The following is an 18,213-nucleotide window of genomic DNA, read 5'->3' as shown; positions in this document are numbered from 1 at the left end:
ACACGGTAGACCACTCGTCCTGCTGCTGAGACAATGCTCTGTTATCACGTGCGCTGACCAGCGGTCAGCCTGATGGAAGTGACGATATCGCACACAGCGCCATTCTGAAATGACTGAATTTGGCAAACGTGTTTATCTGTTTATTTGGAGCACCATATCTTCAGAACGTTTTAAATTTCTTGGTGTGTTATCTCATTTTTTCAAATATTGTTGGTTAATGCATGATTGTGCTTTATTTTTGTCTTTATATCTTTAAGTTTGCATTGGTAACATAATAGTTTTGCCGTTTTTTTATGATGCGTCATATGTTAGTTTGGCGATGATTATCATTTTGAAATCGTTCATAGTGTACGCATTTCACCGATAATTAGATAATTATATTTATCCGAGTGAGTGGACACGGACGCCATTATTGGTTCTAGCTCCAGTTGACGACACATGCTGAACGTTTCCTCTAGCCGATGTACTGTTTCGATTTATACATCAAGCAATTATATCATGAATAGTTCTCATTAATTATTCACATTCAAAATGCGTCTAGTTTGATGATGACATTTTGCAGGGTTTTCAATGAGCTACTTATCAGGTGATGTCGGCATTGGTGTAGAACATGTATCCGGCGTTATGGCACAGGGGGTCGTCGACTGACCTCGAAAGCCCCAAGGCGAGAACTCTACCACCAGAGTGACGTCATAGCTTCAGAATTATTCGAATTTAAACAGTGATCAATCATTTTCCTTAGAAAAAACAACACACAAACTGAATACAGTTAAGTGCTAATCTATTCCAACCTCCATCACGATCAAATTCGGCAAATTAGCGAATCTGTCAAGATTCCATTGGATTCTTGGTGAGCAAACTCTACATTTTTATGTAGAATTGACCCCTTTTATTAATAATGCGTAACAAAATGTGCATTCACGATGACGGCAATCCCGTATTTATTAGTTCGCCAATTCGGACTTGCGGGCAATGGGAGTGTAGGCTTTTTTTCAAATGATTAAGGTCACTGTGAAGTTTATTCATCGCGAAAATAATGTGTATGCACAATTTGTATCATGAAAACTGTTATTTCAAAAGATTACTACAAACCCCTATTGTACACTAACTCCGTGACGTCTAATATCCCGAGAATGGTGGAGCTGTAGGTCGGAAGTGCTTTGAATTAAGAAACGTTGTTGTGGCTCATTATAACAAATAAAAACTGATAAATAACGTCGAATAAAAGGCATGGCAAATATTATGTTAAATAAAAGTAATCATGTACCGAGCGTCGACATGAGTCACACGCGCGTATGGCACCTACTCACCTAGCCTCATGTCACGAAACTCTTGGTTGGGCAATCGAAGAAAAAACTGTGCACAATTTTTGTTTTTCCTTCATTCATTTTTTTGATGAATTTTCTGTCAGTTTTTATGCAAGATGTGAGATATTTGTTCCTAAGATTTTGTATATGGTTGATATTGCCAGCATCCTACATTCTACATGTTTTTTTTGTATTACCTCAAACGTTTAAGTAGAAATGTGCATGGAATCATGAGAAGAAACGGTGTGCATTGCATTGCCGTGTGATAACTCTCATAAAGGTGATTGGCCGATTATACTTGTTTACAATTGTGCTCTATAAATAGGCTAAATTGTGTTTCACCATTTCAATTGAGTATTTTGTGTGTTGCTGCTGTGATATTGTGAGAAAAATTATACAGGCTTCTATCATCATTCTGTGAGACTTGTATGAGCTCCTCTGCAATCTCCTTCTAGCAGTAGTGCCACCCACAATAACAGTGTTCCTCTGCAAGCAAGACATCTGTATCTCTCCGTTGTTGAGTAACAAGAAGCCATTGACTGCCATCAAATACCACATCCTGGAACTGTTATTACCGATGCACACTTTCCTGGATAATCCCCTAATTTATTGAATTTAATCATTGTATTATTCTGTTTGTTTCTTATCATTATTTTGAGAATTGATATTTTGGAGTGTGCGTAGCTCATTTCCAGAAGTATTGTCTTGTCCACCACTTTCTAGCAGTGAAGAACCCCTGTCCAGTGTGAGTTCTGTGGGTGTCCCTCTCAATATCAATGAGCAGGCCTTGCACTGTGATAGATATAATTGTCTAAATTCGATAAATTTGGAATGTGAAAAAAGTGGCTAGTACAGGAGTGTTTAGTTTGGGATTGAAATGAGAAAGGTAAGAATGTCTAATATATTCCATCTTCCTAAGTCTGATCATGTTTTGGAGCTTGTGCTTCATATCAAGTCTTACCTGGTTACTATCAGCTTACATGTATTTATCAAGAGGGATAAATGTCAGACCTTTATTTATGGATTATGAATGAGCGTATTCTGTTATTCAAGAATTATAGTAGTACCAATAAGCCAATCTCCGAATATCAGTAGTCTAGGAAAGATATTGCGACAAAATTGACGGAAGCGGAAAATCACAAACCCCCACAAGGGTTTCAGACCAGGTACACGTGAAAGGTAAGCATCTGCTGATGGCATGCCACACCCGCCATGATGTTCCAAAGTCATGTCAGGGAAAAAATGTAAAATCAAGTTTACTGGACAAACAACCACACCAAGTCATAAGGACAAACACGACAACATACATCGATCAATTAACAAATCTGCAATCATGTTACAGACATAAATCCAATAGGAAGCTACCAAATCATGATCGTGACCAATAAACTTCTTAAATGCACGTTTAAGTCGAGGAATTGAAAACCCTTGGCTTATCAACTTGGCGGCCAATAGCCGAGATCCGGCCAGGAAAGACAAATGTTTGATGTTGCAGTCAGAACAATTAAAACTCAATAGTTATTATTCTAACATCATGTGAATATATTCTTTGGCAGTTTTTGCAAACAACATTCACTCCATGTCACAAGCAATGACGATGATTGGCGGAATGATAGTGTTCCGTGAAATACTTGTACAGGATCTTCACTTCTTCAGCGATACATATAATAATAGACTCTTCACAGTCCTAAGGTCTGAATGTTTTAGTATACTAAATTAGCAAACGCCCGAGAACATACTTTCCCTTGATATTAATTATGAAATGCGGCATTTCTTTCAAACGCCGTTTGCCGATTAATATACAAGCACATTCGGCCCGAGGACTAACAACTATTGGGGTGGTGCCAGTAGGGTATAGCACATGTTGTTGGCGAGCAGTGCCAGCAAGGTACCATGAACTTTGCTGGATGAGGCGAATGCCAACTGGGTACTGTAAATGTTTCTGGAGGTGGGCGCTGCCAGCAAGGTAAAGTTAATGATGGCGTAAAGTGCTAGCAAGATACCAATTATGTTGCTGGAGATTGCAAGTGCCAGCAAGATCCCTTAAATCACATGTCATATTCAACAAAATAATGGAGGCAGTTTAAATATTAATGATATTATTTTCATTCATTTTCATGCAAAATAAATTCATTTTTGGGTTTCATTTCTTGCTATTGGCAACAAAATTATAAATATCAAAATGTACTCGCCCATGAATCTAAGCAACATGTTACCAGGTTTCTTCACTTATACTATTTTGTTTCGCAAAAAAGTTTCAATGCGAAAACGAGGGTGGCAGATTCTGAACTATTATTATTTGGGGTTTGTTTTTCTGCTGTTGGCAACCCAACCATATAAATTAACAAATCAAGATCCAACAAGTTACTTGTTACTTAACTTAAGATAACACGGTCAAATGTATGTTGTCATGCAACCAGAAAACGAGATATAAAGGACACTTAAAAGTAGTAGATGACGGAGGTGAAACTAAAAGTGAAATATTCCTTGGAAAGATTCCTAGGAAAGATTGACTGGCAATGCGACATTCCATTATGCGCGAAACTATTAACAATATAGGTTCAATGACATCATTAAACATTATGAAACCACCAAAAAAAATTGCAATAGTATTGCTCGTAAATATCCATTCTCAGTTTCATGTTTGTGTACCTATTTGCTCATTTCCAGAGGTTAAATATGCTCGGAAACGTTTTATCGGAAATAAACAGAGCGATTTCATTCAATCTTTGTATAAGAATAATACATACTAGGTAACACAGCTGAAGACATAATTTTGAAATCTGTATATGTCTGTGTAATGTTTCTAAATTTTGTTGAGAATTATTCTGCAAAGAAATCGCTGAAACAATTTCATCTATTCGTAAAAAGGACCTTATTACCCCAAAATCTAAACCGTACGGCGCCCTCTCGTGCCAATCTTCGCGTTTGTGTCAGAACCTCTGTTACGAACATTTATTCCATATGCAATTAATAAGAAAACGGAAATATATTTTATTTGAATTATATATGCAATTTTAAACAATATCCCTCAAAAATGATTGAAAATGACTCTCATTTGAATAAATCAGATAACGTAAACTTATTTGCTAGTTTCCACGTGAAATTATACAAATATGCAAAACATGAATAATTTGTAGAATTTTATGCCGTATATACATGATCTAGAATACCTGTGTGGTAATTATTAGCCTAACATCAAATTAATTGGGATAATTAAATCAAAACTAACTTTCTTACAGAAAAATTATTACATTAATTAATTATTGAATAAGATATTATAAACTATTAAAAGTCATGTATATACACAAGCATACATAGTTTCAATCAATGTGAGTAAGCTAATATGACAAAACAAAACATGATTGAAAAATACTTTATGTTCATTAAGTATACTAGTATGCAAGTATTTGATATGTACCAGCTCCTATTTGATATTCGATCGCAAACATAGCAATCATGTACAAAGTGTTCATTTTAGTAAACTACATTCTGATCAAAATTGAATAAAGGTATTTAGGCTCATTTTTTGTTCATATTTTATGTTTTGTTTATCTATTTGTGAATAATTTTATGGCTTTACTTGCCGTTATTAATTTGTTTGTGTATATAGTATCTTCCCTAAATCATTCATCATTCTCCTAAACTTATGGCATTGCCGCCCCAAACATTTAGCAAACAATCTGTTAGTTATTGTATTCACACTTCAAAACATGATATCTTTGACCGAGTAATAATTCATCCAACAGTTGCAAGTTCAGAAAGTCCCTGTGTGTTATCTCTGCCACTACTCAATAACAACGTGTATATTGGGGTACTATCATAGGCTGTCTATAGTAGCTTATTTGCATCATATGTTTTCACGGTATGAGGTTCCAGCCCATTAACTCCACATATTAATGAAGAAAGGGATGAACGGATATGAAACCGTGCGACCAGACTATGATTCGTATCACCGCGAAGGCTGTTTTCGAAAATAGAAAGAAAGGTACGACAGTGACGCATTTGATTTGGTGTAGACCTCGATAACTTTATTAATAAAGATATGTCTAAATGCTTGGACAGTATTTTATTCTGTGACGCTATAAACCAAGCACACCCGATTTTAACATCTTTGAATATATTGTAAAGATAATAATTAATGAATTACTAAATATTTACTGAACAAATAATGAGCAAACATGTAATAACAATATCAACCTAAACATGCATGCATTAAACCGCTATATCCCCAAAATTTACAGACACATACATGTGTCATACTAAAGTATTCATGGTTAAAATCCACCAGTAGGTTTATGTTCACTTTTTATGGCACTGAAACACCCCGTGTACAAATTTGGGTCCAGGCCACAAATATGCATACAAGCTTTGAACACTGAGACATAGTGCTTCTTATTAACTGGCTCAATTCTATTAATGCAGAAAAGAGGCCCTGGTTCTGGACCCCGTAACTCAAGATACTTCAGCATTGCCCCCAAGGGGCAGAATCGCTCGTCTTCCGAGGATGAGATAACTATCGAAGGTTGGTTAGGTCGGCAAAGATTTATACCGCTAAATGCGCATGAACAAGATTCAGTCTGATTAGGAATAAAAAAAATGTCATCTAGTTGTATTAAATGACAATTTTTAGTTGATTGTGTCATGGCTATTTCCTCAATTTGTGTACGTGCATGAAATGAAAACAGAAACATTGAGCGGAATAACCTTCCAGCGTATGTGTCACCTCTAGTCTGGACTAAAGTTATAATAAGCCGGTGTAATATTGGCAGTGTGATAGATTGACGAGTCACAATTGGACATTGTTGTAATGAAGCTAGAATTTTTTGTATGACAAAACTTGTGACAGGGCTGTTGACACCTAAAACGACATGCATATAACTAATTGCAGAACTGTAATTCTCAATGGTTGTTTGGGTGTAACCTTTGACCCGCATATACGAAATAAACAATGCCATTACGGGGACAGAGAGTGGAATTTCGAAAGATATAATGGAGCTGTACTGGGAGGTGAAGCTCAGAAAACATTTCCATGCATGTCTCTGTCGTGCAATTGCAGCTGGGGCAAGGTGTCCTTGAAGAATTTGCTCGAGATTCTCGATCAATTTGCCATCAAATATGGTTTGAGGCTTGAGGACCGTCTGTTTCATGGTGTTGTTACGATGTTCTAAATACGAGTAACCTGTAATTAGATTAAAACAAATATTAAATACTACTCTAATGTAACAAAAATAGATTGAAATGCTGTGCAAAATTATTTATATGTTGTACTAATCTTCAAATGTTTTTTTTAATTCAATAGCGTACATATCACGACAAAATAACAATAATAACCTGTAGTAGGAGGAGATGTTGAAGAATGCATCGATATTAGCTTTACTGAAGTAGGGTTTGTCATTAAATCACTGTATGGTTGTGACACAAAGGAGTACGGTGCATGTTTATGCCCTTGCATGAAGTCCGCTTTGACAGAATTCCCGCTCTCTAAAGAGATAGATGTTTCTCTTAGGTCGATGATAGTAGTGAGCATTTCTACACAATGTAGGAGAGATGCCGATGGCTCTTCGAGTTGACCAGTAGTGGTTAATAGTGTTTGTTGGTCATCGTTTATACCGTATTTCTGGACCAGTTTGCCACCTGAACTGTTTGTTAATAACTGCGTATCTTCCCGGCATGCTTTGAAATAAACGCGCTTCTTTCCTGGTAACATTTCTAGAGCCTTCTTAAGTTTTCTTTGAAAGGACTGGTTGGATCGTTTACCTGTAACCAAAAGTAAAAATGAAATGTTTTAATATAAGCAATGAACCTACGGTTCATCAAGTAAAAGTGTTCAGTCAAGTATCCATTGGCGGGGATCTTGGAGCGATGTCCAATATTCCAAAGTTGTTTGTATGAACAGTCGCACATTTAAGTCACCAAACCAGCTCAGTACGAAGCAGTCAACACGTAAAAACGGCCACTATACTATATTAGAGTTTTTTGTGATGAGAACTTTTATATATATGTACAACCAGAACATATCATATAAATAAACTGGCATAATATAAGTGTGAACTGATAGTATATATAAAAAGGCCCGAATGGCACGTGCTATTGGCTGTTGAGCCAGCAAACACCGTTCTTCAAATGTCCTGCCATCGGGCTTCTCTAATTCTGCACAGTACAATAAAAAACATCATAGAACTGCCTCACTGTCTAGTCACGAATTATATGAATATAAACTTAGTAACTCATTGCAGACATACAATGTCATTTATGAGTCGACAAGGTTTTTGGTCAGAGTCTGGCGAATAATTGAGTCTACTTGAGTCAACAACTAAGGTGGCGTAGCATGCAAATACAAGCAATACCAACTTGTTCACCACCTTGTTACGTTTCTTTCAAATTGAATAAGTAGTATAATTTTATCTTCGTGACTGCTGTTTGTTCCCAAAACAAATTTGGAACAGCTCTTCAATGTATTCTGACCATCTTCTCAAAATGTTATTCTTCTGTATTATCAAAGTGCCATCTTTTGATTTTATGCACAAACTTGAGGTGCAAGTCTCACGACCTGAAACTAAGTTCAATTTCTTGTTCATCAGAGCTGTGTTTGTTCATAATGAACATAAGCATTAGTGCAATATCTCAAGCACTGTGTCAGATAAGAAAATGCAACCAATGTAACATTGAAGCGTTTGAATATGATAAGTGACTAACTTATCAAATAAACATGTAACCTCTTCAATCAGTGCTCTAATGAAGGCAGTGGACATGGTATATGATCGCCATTGCTTATGACCATATATGATGTGACATGATTTGATAAATACCTTAACATGTAAAGCACTGTTGCATATAAGAACATGCAACCAGTGCTATTTTTTTTATTATATTCAATGTTGCAGACAGAATCATGCATTCAAATCTGAAAAAAACGAGACATTGGACATGAGATAGAACTAACTTTTCAGATGACAACATATTGTCATGTAATCTCATTAATTTGCACGACTTATATAAAACACTTTTGCAGATTGTACAATACAATTAGTGTCAGTATGAAGGCATTGTACAGGAGTTGTTGCTAATATTTTATAAGATGGTAGAAGGCCATGCTATGCCAAAATAGTTCAATTAGGTTCGGAAAAATGCATTGGTAATGTCACTGTCATGTGAATTGTACTGCTATTTTTTGTTTAATGTATTGTTTTTGTATCTATTGCATAATTCGTATTGTATCGTACTGCCAACAACCAGCGGTTCAGGTGAAGAACATTTATGAATATTTTCCATAGTTTGCAATGGTTTGTGGGGAAGAGGAGAGGCTTACATCTCACACTGAACTCATAGTCTTTTAACATAGACATATCTTGAGAACTAGTGCATTTGAAAAAGAAATGTAACCATTTATGTGATTACTAATAAAGATACAGACATGTGACCAAACCTACACAAAAGCCATTGAGCAAGAGAAATAACCAACATATGTGATGACAATATATTGTTACGGAACTCATTATAAAGCACGTCTATAATATCTAAAGCACTGTTGAAGTTAGTGACATGTGCATTATATTGAAGGCATTACACAAAGGAAATGGCCAGTGTATTCGATGACCGAACTCATTATATAATATATGCATGTATCTAATATCTCGAACACTATTGAAGACAGATCCACGCTATATTGAAGGCATTGGACAAGAAAAATAACCAATTTGTATTTGATGACCATATATGGTGATATAACTCCTTAAATATGCATATCTTTAAAACTCATGTATATATATGGTATATATGGTTAAGTCCAATCCCTCACGAATAATATTGGTTGCTTGTGTATGGTTGACCTATTACTTAAGATTTTAGAGTTGTGTATATTATTGAGATCCCGTGACCATATAGAGTCATCGAATATATTGATTAAATCACATGTTTAGTACCGTTAATATGTCATTGCGTGCAATTCTCTATCCGCGGTTACGCTGCGTTATACATCTTTAATGATTTCCCATAATCATTTATAACAATTCACTGTGTTGGTCATTTATATTGTTCAAAGCAATCAATATAGCATTAGTTATATTTCCATCTGCAATAGTGCTTGAAAGTTATACAAATAAGCTAAGGGTTAATATCCTTATGCAATCATCTAATATGTTGGTAATATACCTTGTCGTCCAATGCCTAGAATGTCTGTCTATATCTGTAATTGTGATGATAGGTTTTTAATTACGCATAACTGGTCATTTACTTTGTTGAGATGATCGGTTATACTGTCCTGTCCAAATGTCATTTATTGAATGTATTTGGCTGAAATAGTTTTTTTTATTAAAATCATGAGATACCATGATCGTATATAGTCATCGAAAATATTGTTCATTTTCCTTGTCCAAGTTTGCATCTGCAATAATGCTCAAAAAATTCCTGTATTACTGCACTGTCCATTCAGTATGTATTGTTAGGCAGGGCTCTATTTGTTTCCTACAATGTGTTGCAAATTAAATACAAATATATTATACATTTAAATTATTCTTATCCTTAACCGATGATTAAAGTCACCAAAAATTTCGGCAAGAGCCGAGCTCTTCAAATGACCACGTTGAATTTTAAACTGATTATGGAATTGAGATGCGAAATCATTTTTAAAAACGTTTGAAAATAACATAAAATGATTTGTTGACCATACAACCAAGTTATAGACAGACAAAATATTATCCTATCACAAGTGGGAACCAAGATATTGGCTATATGGATCTATGGCAACCATATTTTTGCCACTTGATTTGAATGTTTAAATTTTCCCAATCAGTAAGTATGTGAGATACGTAAAATATTAGATTGGCATTAATTTTCTGATAAAATCAGGGTATCGCTACTTAACATCAAGTTTTGTTTTGTGAATAAGAAAGCCGCTATCTTTGATTATTGTAAATTGATTCAAATACATAATTTTATACTAGACGCGCATAGGTGAACTATATTTTGGTCATTAATCAACATTATCGCTTTGAATATAGTTAAATTCCAATGAGGTGTCAAAATTCCGTTTGTTTGCAAACTGGCGGCAATTAGTACAATAATTAGGAAACAATGCACAATTGGGTAAAGTTTTCACCCATTGTGAATGGGATATTGGTCAATCCATTTCAGACAATCTAAGCTATATTTAATTGTTCATTTAGTCTTAAATTTGTGGGTCAGCAACCTGACTAATTGTTTACTTTTCTATGATGCTAATTCTTACATAGGTACGTTAATTTTATTTATAGATTTTTTTTGTTTTGATGACGTTTGACTGACTGGTAATCATGTTTGTATTATAATTATTATTATTATTATTATTATTATTATTATTATTATTATTATTATTATTATTATTATTATTATTATTATTATTATGGTCTTAATTTTTAGTATAACTTTGGCTGAACAATAAACTCTTTCATATCAGATTTATCATGAAAGTATTTTGTAATATGGTAACAGGCAGTTTAAAGAATCAACAATTACAAAGTGTTTTTGTGGAAGATTATAATGTTGTTATAATGTTATACATTTGTTACTTGATTTTACGAATGTTTTAGTTTCTGCTAAAATATTAATTGATTATGACCTTGTATGTTACAAAACTTTTGGCAAATTCAAAGTTTATTCAGACTTGTATTTAATCAAAGACATTAGAAAGAAATCTTTTCTATTGTCTTTGATTTAATCTATCTGGTCATGTCTTTAAATAAGACCGTTTCACACTTACTTATGGAAAATAACATTTCGTATTTTTTAACAGTCTCGTGATTAGAAATTCATAATTTCATAAATGAAAATATTTCCACTGCATTTCAATTAAATAGGCATTTTACAGTTTTAATGGAATAACCATCGTTTGTTTATTCATCTTAAGATACTATTTTGTTAAATTAGATAGTGTTTTATGACCGTCACAATGTTTATAAATGTATTGCCTGAACTATAACCAACCATCAACGATGTGCTTTAAAGGCCAAGGTATACTATAAATACGCTTCTTAACAATAGGGATTATTTACTTGCTTGTCACGCTGTAGCAAATAGCTCAAGCGAAGCTCCGTTAAAAACGTGTTTTCTCGAACTTACAGGTCGATTATGTCGTGCCAAAATGGATGTATGTGACTATGAATATCACAGCAGTGACTGTGTGTAATATTTATAACAATAAATAGTGTACGGGTTGAGATTTTGACGGATTAAAGTTGAAAACACGAACCGGGGAAAGAGACGCGCTACTAAGCTTGAATGAATAACTGCTGTCAATCAAAATCACGTGATGTTGGACTGCTGAAACAGGTTACGTCATTTAATCTCCACAAACATTTACACAGTTCCTAATGCGTTTCTCATTATCACATAGCGGATTCAACGAAGAAAATGGCAATCGTGTTCCCAAATTTAAAAAATCGACACAGAGAGTACGAGCCAGAAATACCCCTAGTTGTTTTAATGAAATGAATTTAGTATTGTTTACTGTTATTGTCCGAGGGTATGTACGTGGTGGAGAGCATGCCCCCGAAAATAACGCAGCCTATCACGGTAAATCACATGATCGAACGAACTCGTTGCACAACACAGACTAGAATGATTTCTCTCTGAGTGACAACAACATCATCGGTAATCATCAACTGACGCTTGCGTTCGATGTATCGATCGTCGTTTCAAACGTTTCTATGTTCCAACATGGTCCAATATTTCTTCTACATTCGACGTCTTATGGCAGCATTATTATCACACGGACCCTGAATACTGTCAAGCCAATCTTCGTGGTATGGCAAGGCTGGAAAAAATAGAAATTACATTCGTTTTCTCGGAAGTCTCTTTTTATTGCCAAGTCAGGGCCAGAGTCGGGAACAAATCCGCTGTCATCTGACCCCGCATTCGTGCTGAATTCGCCAGGTGGTGATTCGTACTGATTCCCACCTACAATCAACTCCCAATCCGAGTGGATAAACAGGGTGCACGTGTGGATGGCAACATCTCGTACTTCAGTAACTCTACTGGATGGTTACTTTATGCATGTTGACTGAAATACGTAGGGACACGAAATGAATGTATGACACTCGCCGAATTATTCACTCCTTGCATTGTTCGCATAAAGGCATCTACGCCGTGACAATTTATCCACGCATCCCCCATTGTACGTGTGATACCACGGGTACAATTTCCCTTCTGGTGTTAGAGAAAGACGTAGTATTAACATACAAATACATGCCCGTGTGAGGGGTGCATGAAGTTCTACAGGTGGCCGTAATGTGTGCGACGTGTCTTATCTAGTATTGAACTCGCACACTTGTTATTTCTATAACTTCATTGAATGTTGTGTATTTTCTGTTCCGGTTTTGTGTCATGGTGTATGCGCATAGTCCCAAATGGCTCGTCTCATAAACCTGAAGGATGTAGTTAGTGGCACCCAACAAATATCTCATTGAAAATGACCGATTTCGAAGCCATATGCAAAAAATAATCCATAGACAAATAAAACTATGCAACGTATCGACTGGACTTGGGACGTCACCAACGCATCAAGTGATTGTTCAATCATAGACGTGAGTTCACGTAGCAGACTTGACTCAACTTGACTTTTCGATGTGTCTCCATGTTTTACAATAGACAGGGAATTTTACGTAGTGATGTATCGTCTCAAATTTATTATCTTTGCTATTACCACGTATCAGTAGCAGCATTTATGAGAGTGAAAGTGTGAGCGGCGTGCATTTAATATATATTTGTTTTATCGTTGACCGCAACGTGACATCACTCTAAGCGTACGTACATCGTGGTCATCGCCGTGACATCGTAGTTCAACGAGGATTCCAAATGACATGATACGGTAAATCCGCAGTTCAGACAAAGACTATTGTTGATATAAGCCTGAATCAATGCCACATCACTGCGTCATTATTTATGTCGTTATGGGATGCCTATGTAGCTCAGGTCCATGCTCTATAGAGGCAAGCCTAACTGGACCGTTACACACATCGATGTTTATTCACACTTTCCCGGGGCAAGTGAATTGGGCCTTTAAAATACCGGACCAGTACAGATATTTATAATTGTGTGCATTCTAGTTTTATAAACATTATTTTCAAACTCCACTGTGTAGCATGTACGACAATGCACAAGTGTTGCGCTGGTTACACAAACTATTAATTCATAATTAAAAAAATAATTAATTGTGAACAGTCATGGTACTTAACCGGTCAAGGAAACAATATTGTACCTAGAAAATTCTTCATTAATACTTGCTTGTACATGTTGAGGTGTAATATAAACATCATGTTCTGAGTGTCTACTTATTTATGTACAATTACTTGTCTCGGTCGTGCGGCTTACGCGCCATCGCAAGCTCGGTCGCTTCCGTCGCACGACCTCGGGCCGCAAAAGCCGTATCCAGTCCATAAAGAATAATATCACGCCCATGCCTTGTTTACCATATTTGGTAAAGACGTCTATTTCCTGGAACTACTTTATGTTTACAAACAACACGCGTAATTTGAGATTATCGTCTGCGCTTCAATAATGGCTGACGATAATATTCAGTGAATGGGGAATATACGGAAAGAACAGTTGGACTCATTATTATTTGGTGATAATAAAGTCGACAGTGTCGCGGAAAATGTCGGGAAAGAAGATTTAGAAGCTGTCGGCGATTTTATAAAATAATATATGTCGACCATCGTAAGCTATCGGAGATTCCATCTACGACACTGAACGAATACTTGGCTACATTCATTGTTAACTTGAAGAAACCAGCATTCGTCTCTGCAATAAAGCATACTAGTAACTCAGAAAGATATCTCACCGAAAACAACAACGGAGTATCTCTGTCTGATAAACAGTTTTCGTTAACAAATGGTGCTTTGAAGGCAAAACGGATGCTCCTCAATAAAACTGGCCTCGGTTGCTGTAGTCACGCCAGTGAAGTAATATCCCCGGAAGAAGACGCAATGTGGAAAGAAGGTAAACCAGGGACCGCCGATTGAGACACCCTCAATATTACGCTGTGGTATTTATTTATCAAACATTTCGGACTTCGCGGCCGGGATGAACATAGAAAGTTGTGCCATGGCGATAGTACTGTACAACGAGATTATGCGGTACACGAATTTCTGCAGTTCAAAGAACGCGACACTAAAACTCGTGATTGAAAGTGTGGTGATCGGCGTGTGGTTCCTCCTCGTATGTTCGCCCTTCCCGACAGTTCCAGGTACCCTATCCGAATTTATAGAGAGCATGTTCGACACCGTCCGATTAATACATGCGGGCTCGACAGTTCGTTTTATATCCAACCGATTCCCGCATCTCGTGTCAATTCACTTTCGTGGTATTCTTCTCGTCCGATGGGGAGAAACACGATAGCATCATTCATGCCCCGAGCTGCCGCTTCTATGTCCATTAACGAAGAAAAAAAAAACAATCTGTTTGGAAGACGACTGTAACGTACAAACCCTGACAAATATTTGACTACATTTGTGTAGTGTGTAGTGTGTGAGAGTTGTTGACGCGTTTGCGTCGTTTAGAAACAGTAAAAAAGGCCAACAACGAAACCCGGATTAAATCGAATAGATTTTCTTTTGGGGCCAAACAAGCGAAAAATAACATAACTAAAGACTTTTTTATATCAGGTATATGATAACAACTTTATGGACTGGATACGGCTTTTGCGGCCCGAGGTCGTGCGGCGAAAGCTCCAGTCCATAAAGAAAAATTTGGCGAGTTTTATAGTTTTTTCGCAGCTCAATCGCGGGTTGAATATTGCCACAGTGCACGTGTGTTACTTCTTTGTAAAAAAGGACAATGGACAAGTTACCTGTAGAAGTCACTGACGGTCGTTGTTTCGTATCCAGGGTGATGCTGCTTAAAAATGATATTTTAAATATCAGGCGCCGTGCAGTTGAGAGTAAGTCAGTGCTGAAAAACAGTTCTCTTTTAGTAAAAAGGTATCGATGTGAACAAAGAAACTAAAAACGTTCCGTCATTACAGGTTTGTTTTCTCTAAGACTGATTTATGTTTAGTTTCCACTCTCGGCGGTAATATACATGATTGTGGAACACGCATGATGGACTCGTGCAAGCGAGAATACTGTTCAAAAACTGGCGTTGTGAGAGACATATGGATAAACATAGCATTCCTAAAAAGACTTATTGTACGAACCTGTAGTTTAATGGTGCAGCACCACTTGAACATTTCCGTAGTTGTACAGCTATATTAATATCTGTCTACACGTAGTCACGACAGCAATCTATATATGTCCATAATAATAATATATGGCTTATAGCTACCATTATTTATCATATATATCAATAAATGTTTGTCTACCAGTTAATCCCCAATTTTTATCTCTTTTCCTTATTCGAATGTACTGTGCATATTCAGTAATATTTTTTTTTTATTTTTTCCGAAACGTGTGATTTACCTAACAAAATTGAAACATCGTACCCTCAAATCGGCCACATATCATATTGAGGTCGTATTGATGTTTACTCAACTGTATGACCTCCATGTGTGACCAGACGAATTCGGTGACCCGTTACGATATATATATAGGTTATTTACGGTTGTCCTTCAGTTAAAATAGAGATTACTCGATATCGCTAAGTTGCAACCGTGCTCAATAAAGTACACTATCGATGTTGGTAAATAACAACTATGCTCGTGAACATAATACCGATTTTGCTACATTGCAATCGTGCTTCATAAACACACAAGATATGTCTCTAAATTCCAACCAAGCTCGATAAAACACGCTACAGATGACGCTAACTAATATGCCTGCCATTTGCGACTTTGAACAATTAAAATCGCTCAACGTGAAATCAATAAATGTCGACGCCTTTACTATTTCAGTTCAGATTTGTTCGGCTAAGTATAAATTTATGGCAAAATTACGAAATATAAATTAACGCATCAAAACAGAGTAATTAAGATTCTAGGATTCAGGCAAAAAATATATCTCTATCTAATAGAGCAATCAATATTTATAAATAACATGACATATTAAAAAATTAACATGGTACGTGTTCAACAAATCCAAAAAATAGAATAAAAATGAAAACAAATAATGATTAAACATCAACTTCAGTGAAGCCAATATCATCGATGCATTCTTCAACATCTCCTACTACAATTAATTATTGTCATTTTGTCGTGATATGTACGCTATTGAATTAAAAAAAAAACCTTTGAAGATTAGTACACAATATAAATAATTTTGCACAGCATTTCAATCTATTTTTGTTACATTAGAGTAGTATTTAATATTTGTTTTAATCTAATTACAGGTTACTCGTATTTAGAACATCGTAACAACACCATGAAACAGACGGTCCTCAAGCATCAAACCATATGTGATGGCAAATTTATTGAGCATCTCGAGCAAATTCTTCAAGGCCACCTTGCCCAAGCTGCAATTGCACGACAGAGACATGCATGGAAATGCTTTCTGAGCTTCACCTCCCAGTACAGCTCCCTAATATATTTCCAAATTCCACTCTCTGTTCCTGTAATGGCATTGTTTATTTCGTATATACGGGTCAAAGGTTACACCCAAACAACCAATGAGAATTACAGTTCTGCAATTAGTTATATGCATGTCATTTTAGGTGTCAATAGCCCTGTCACAAGTTTTGTCATACAAAATATTCTAGCTTCATTACAACTATTTCCAATTGTGACTCACCAATCTATGACACTGCCAATATTACACCGGCTTATTAAAACTTTAGACCAGACTAGAGGTGACACGTACGCTGGAAGGTTATTTCGCTCAATGTTTCTGTTTTCATTTCATGCACGTACACAAATTGACGAAATAACTTTGACACTATCAACTAACAATAGTCATTTAATTCAATTAGATGACATTTTTTTTATTCCTAATCAGACTGAATCTGGTTCAGGCGCATTTAGCGGTATAAATCTTTGCCGATCCTACCAACCTTCCACAGCTATCGCATCCTCGGAAGACGAGAGCTTCTGCCCTGTGGCTGCAATGCGGCAGTATCTTGAGATACGGCGTCCAGAACCAGGGCCTCTTTTCTGCATTTATATAATTGAGCCAGTTAATAAAAAACACTATGTCTCAGTGTTCAAAGCTTCTTTGCATATTTGTGGCCTGGACCTAAATTTGTACACCGGTTGTTTCAGTGCCAAAGTAAGTAAACGCGCGCATAAACCTACTGGTAAAGTATAAACATACTTTAGTATGTATTTGTCTGTAAATTTTGGGGATATAGTGGTTTAATGCATGCGATCACTAACACGTTTTAATAAAGGTGGTATACTCAGCTGAACCAACGTGCTCGGCTATAGTATAATGTTTGTTATCTTTTCAAATGAAGTACATTGTAGTACACTATAAATAAATCAAGTTTAAGCTGTATATATTGTTATTACATGTTTGCTCATTATTTGTTCAGTAATTATTTAGTAATTCATTTATTATTATCTTTACAATATATTCAAGGGTGTCAAACATATTGGTTTGTAGAATAAAATACGGTCCAAGCATTGAGAAATAACTTTATTAATAAAGTTATCGAGATCTACACCAAAGCAAATGCGTCACTGTCGTACCTTTGTTTCTATTTTCGAAAAAATCCTTCGCGGTGATACGAATCATAGTCTGGTCGCACGATTTCATATCCGTTCATCCTTTTCTTCATTAATATGTGGAGTTAATGGGCTGGAATCTTATACCGTGAAAACATATGATGCAAATAAGCTACTATAGACAGCCTATGATAGTACCCCAATATACACGTTGTTATTGAGTAGTGACAAGAAATGACACGCATGGACTTGGCAATTTTCTGAAGTTGCAACTGTTTGGATGAATCATTACACGGTCAAACATGTCATGTTTTGAAATGTAAACACAATAACTAACAG

At 36.0% G+C, this 18,213-nt stretch overlaps 1 protein-coding gene across 1 annotated transcript; it reads right to left on the bottom strand.

Moving 5' to 3' along the window:
- Positions 1-5,311: 5,311 nt before the first annotated feature.
- LOC146736231 (uncharacterized) lies at positions 5,312-7,055 on the bottom strand. Its single transcript, XM_085505439.1, has 2 exons — positions 6,642-7,055; positions 5,312-6,489 (listed from the first exon to the last, which is right to left on the bottom strand). The coding sequence occupies exons 1-2, from the start codon at positions 7,015-7,017 to the stop codon at positions 5,585-5,587; spliced, it is 1,281 nt and encodes a 426-aa protein (XP_085361565.1). The 5' UTR covers positions 7,018-7,055; the 3' UTR covers positions 5,312-5,584.
- Between the last annotated feature and the right edge of the window lie 11,158 nt (positions 7,056-18,213).

The sequence above is a fragment of the Saccoglossus kowalevskii genome, chromosome 11 (assembly GCF_978046115.1).
Source record: "Saccoglossus kowalevskii chromosome 11, keSacKowa6.1, whole genome shotgun sequence".
Classification (NCBI taxonomy): domain Eukaryota; kingdom Metazoa; phylum Hemichordata; class Enteropneusta; family Harrimaniidae; genus Saccoglossus; species Saccoglossus kowalevskii.
Note: the sequence above shows the minus strand (reverse complement) of the source record. Positions and strands in the feature narration are given on the sequence as shown.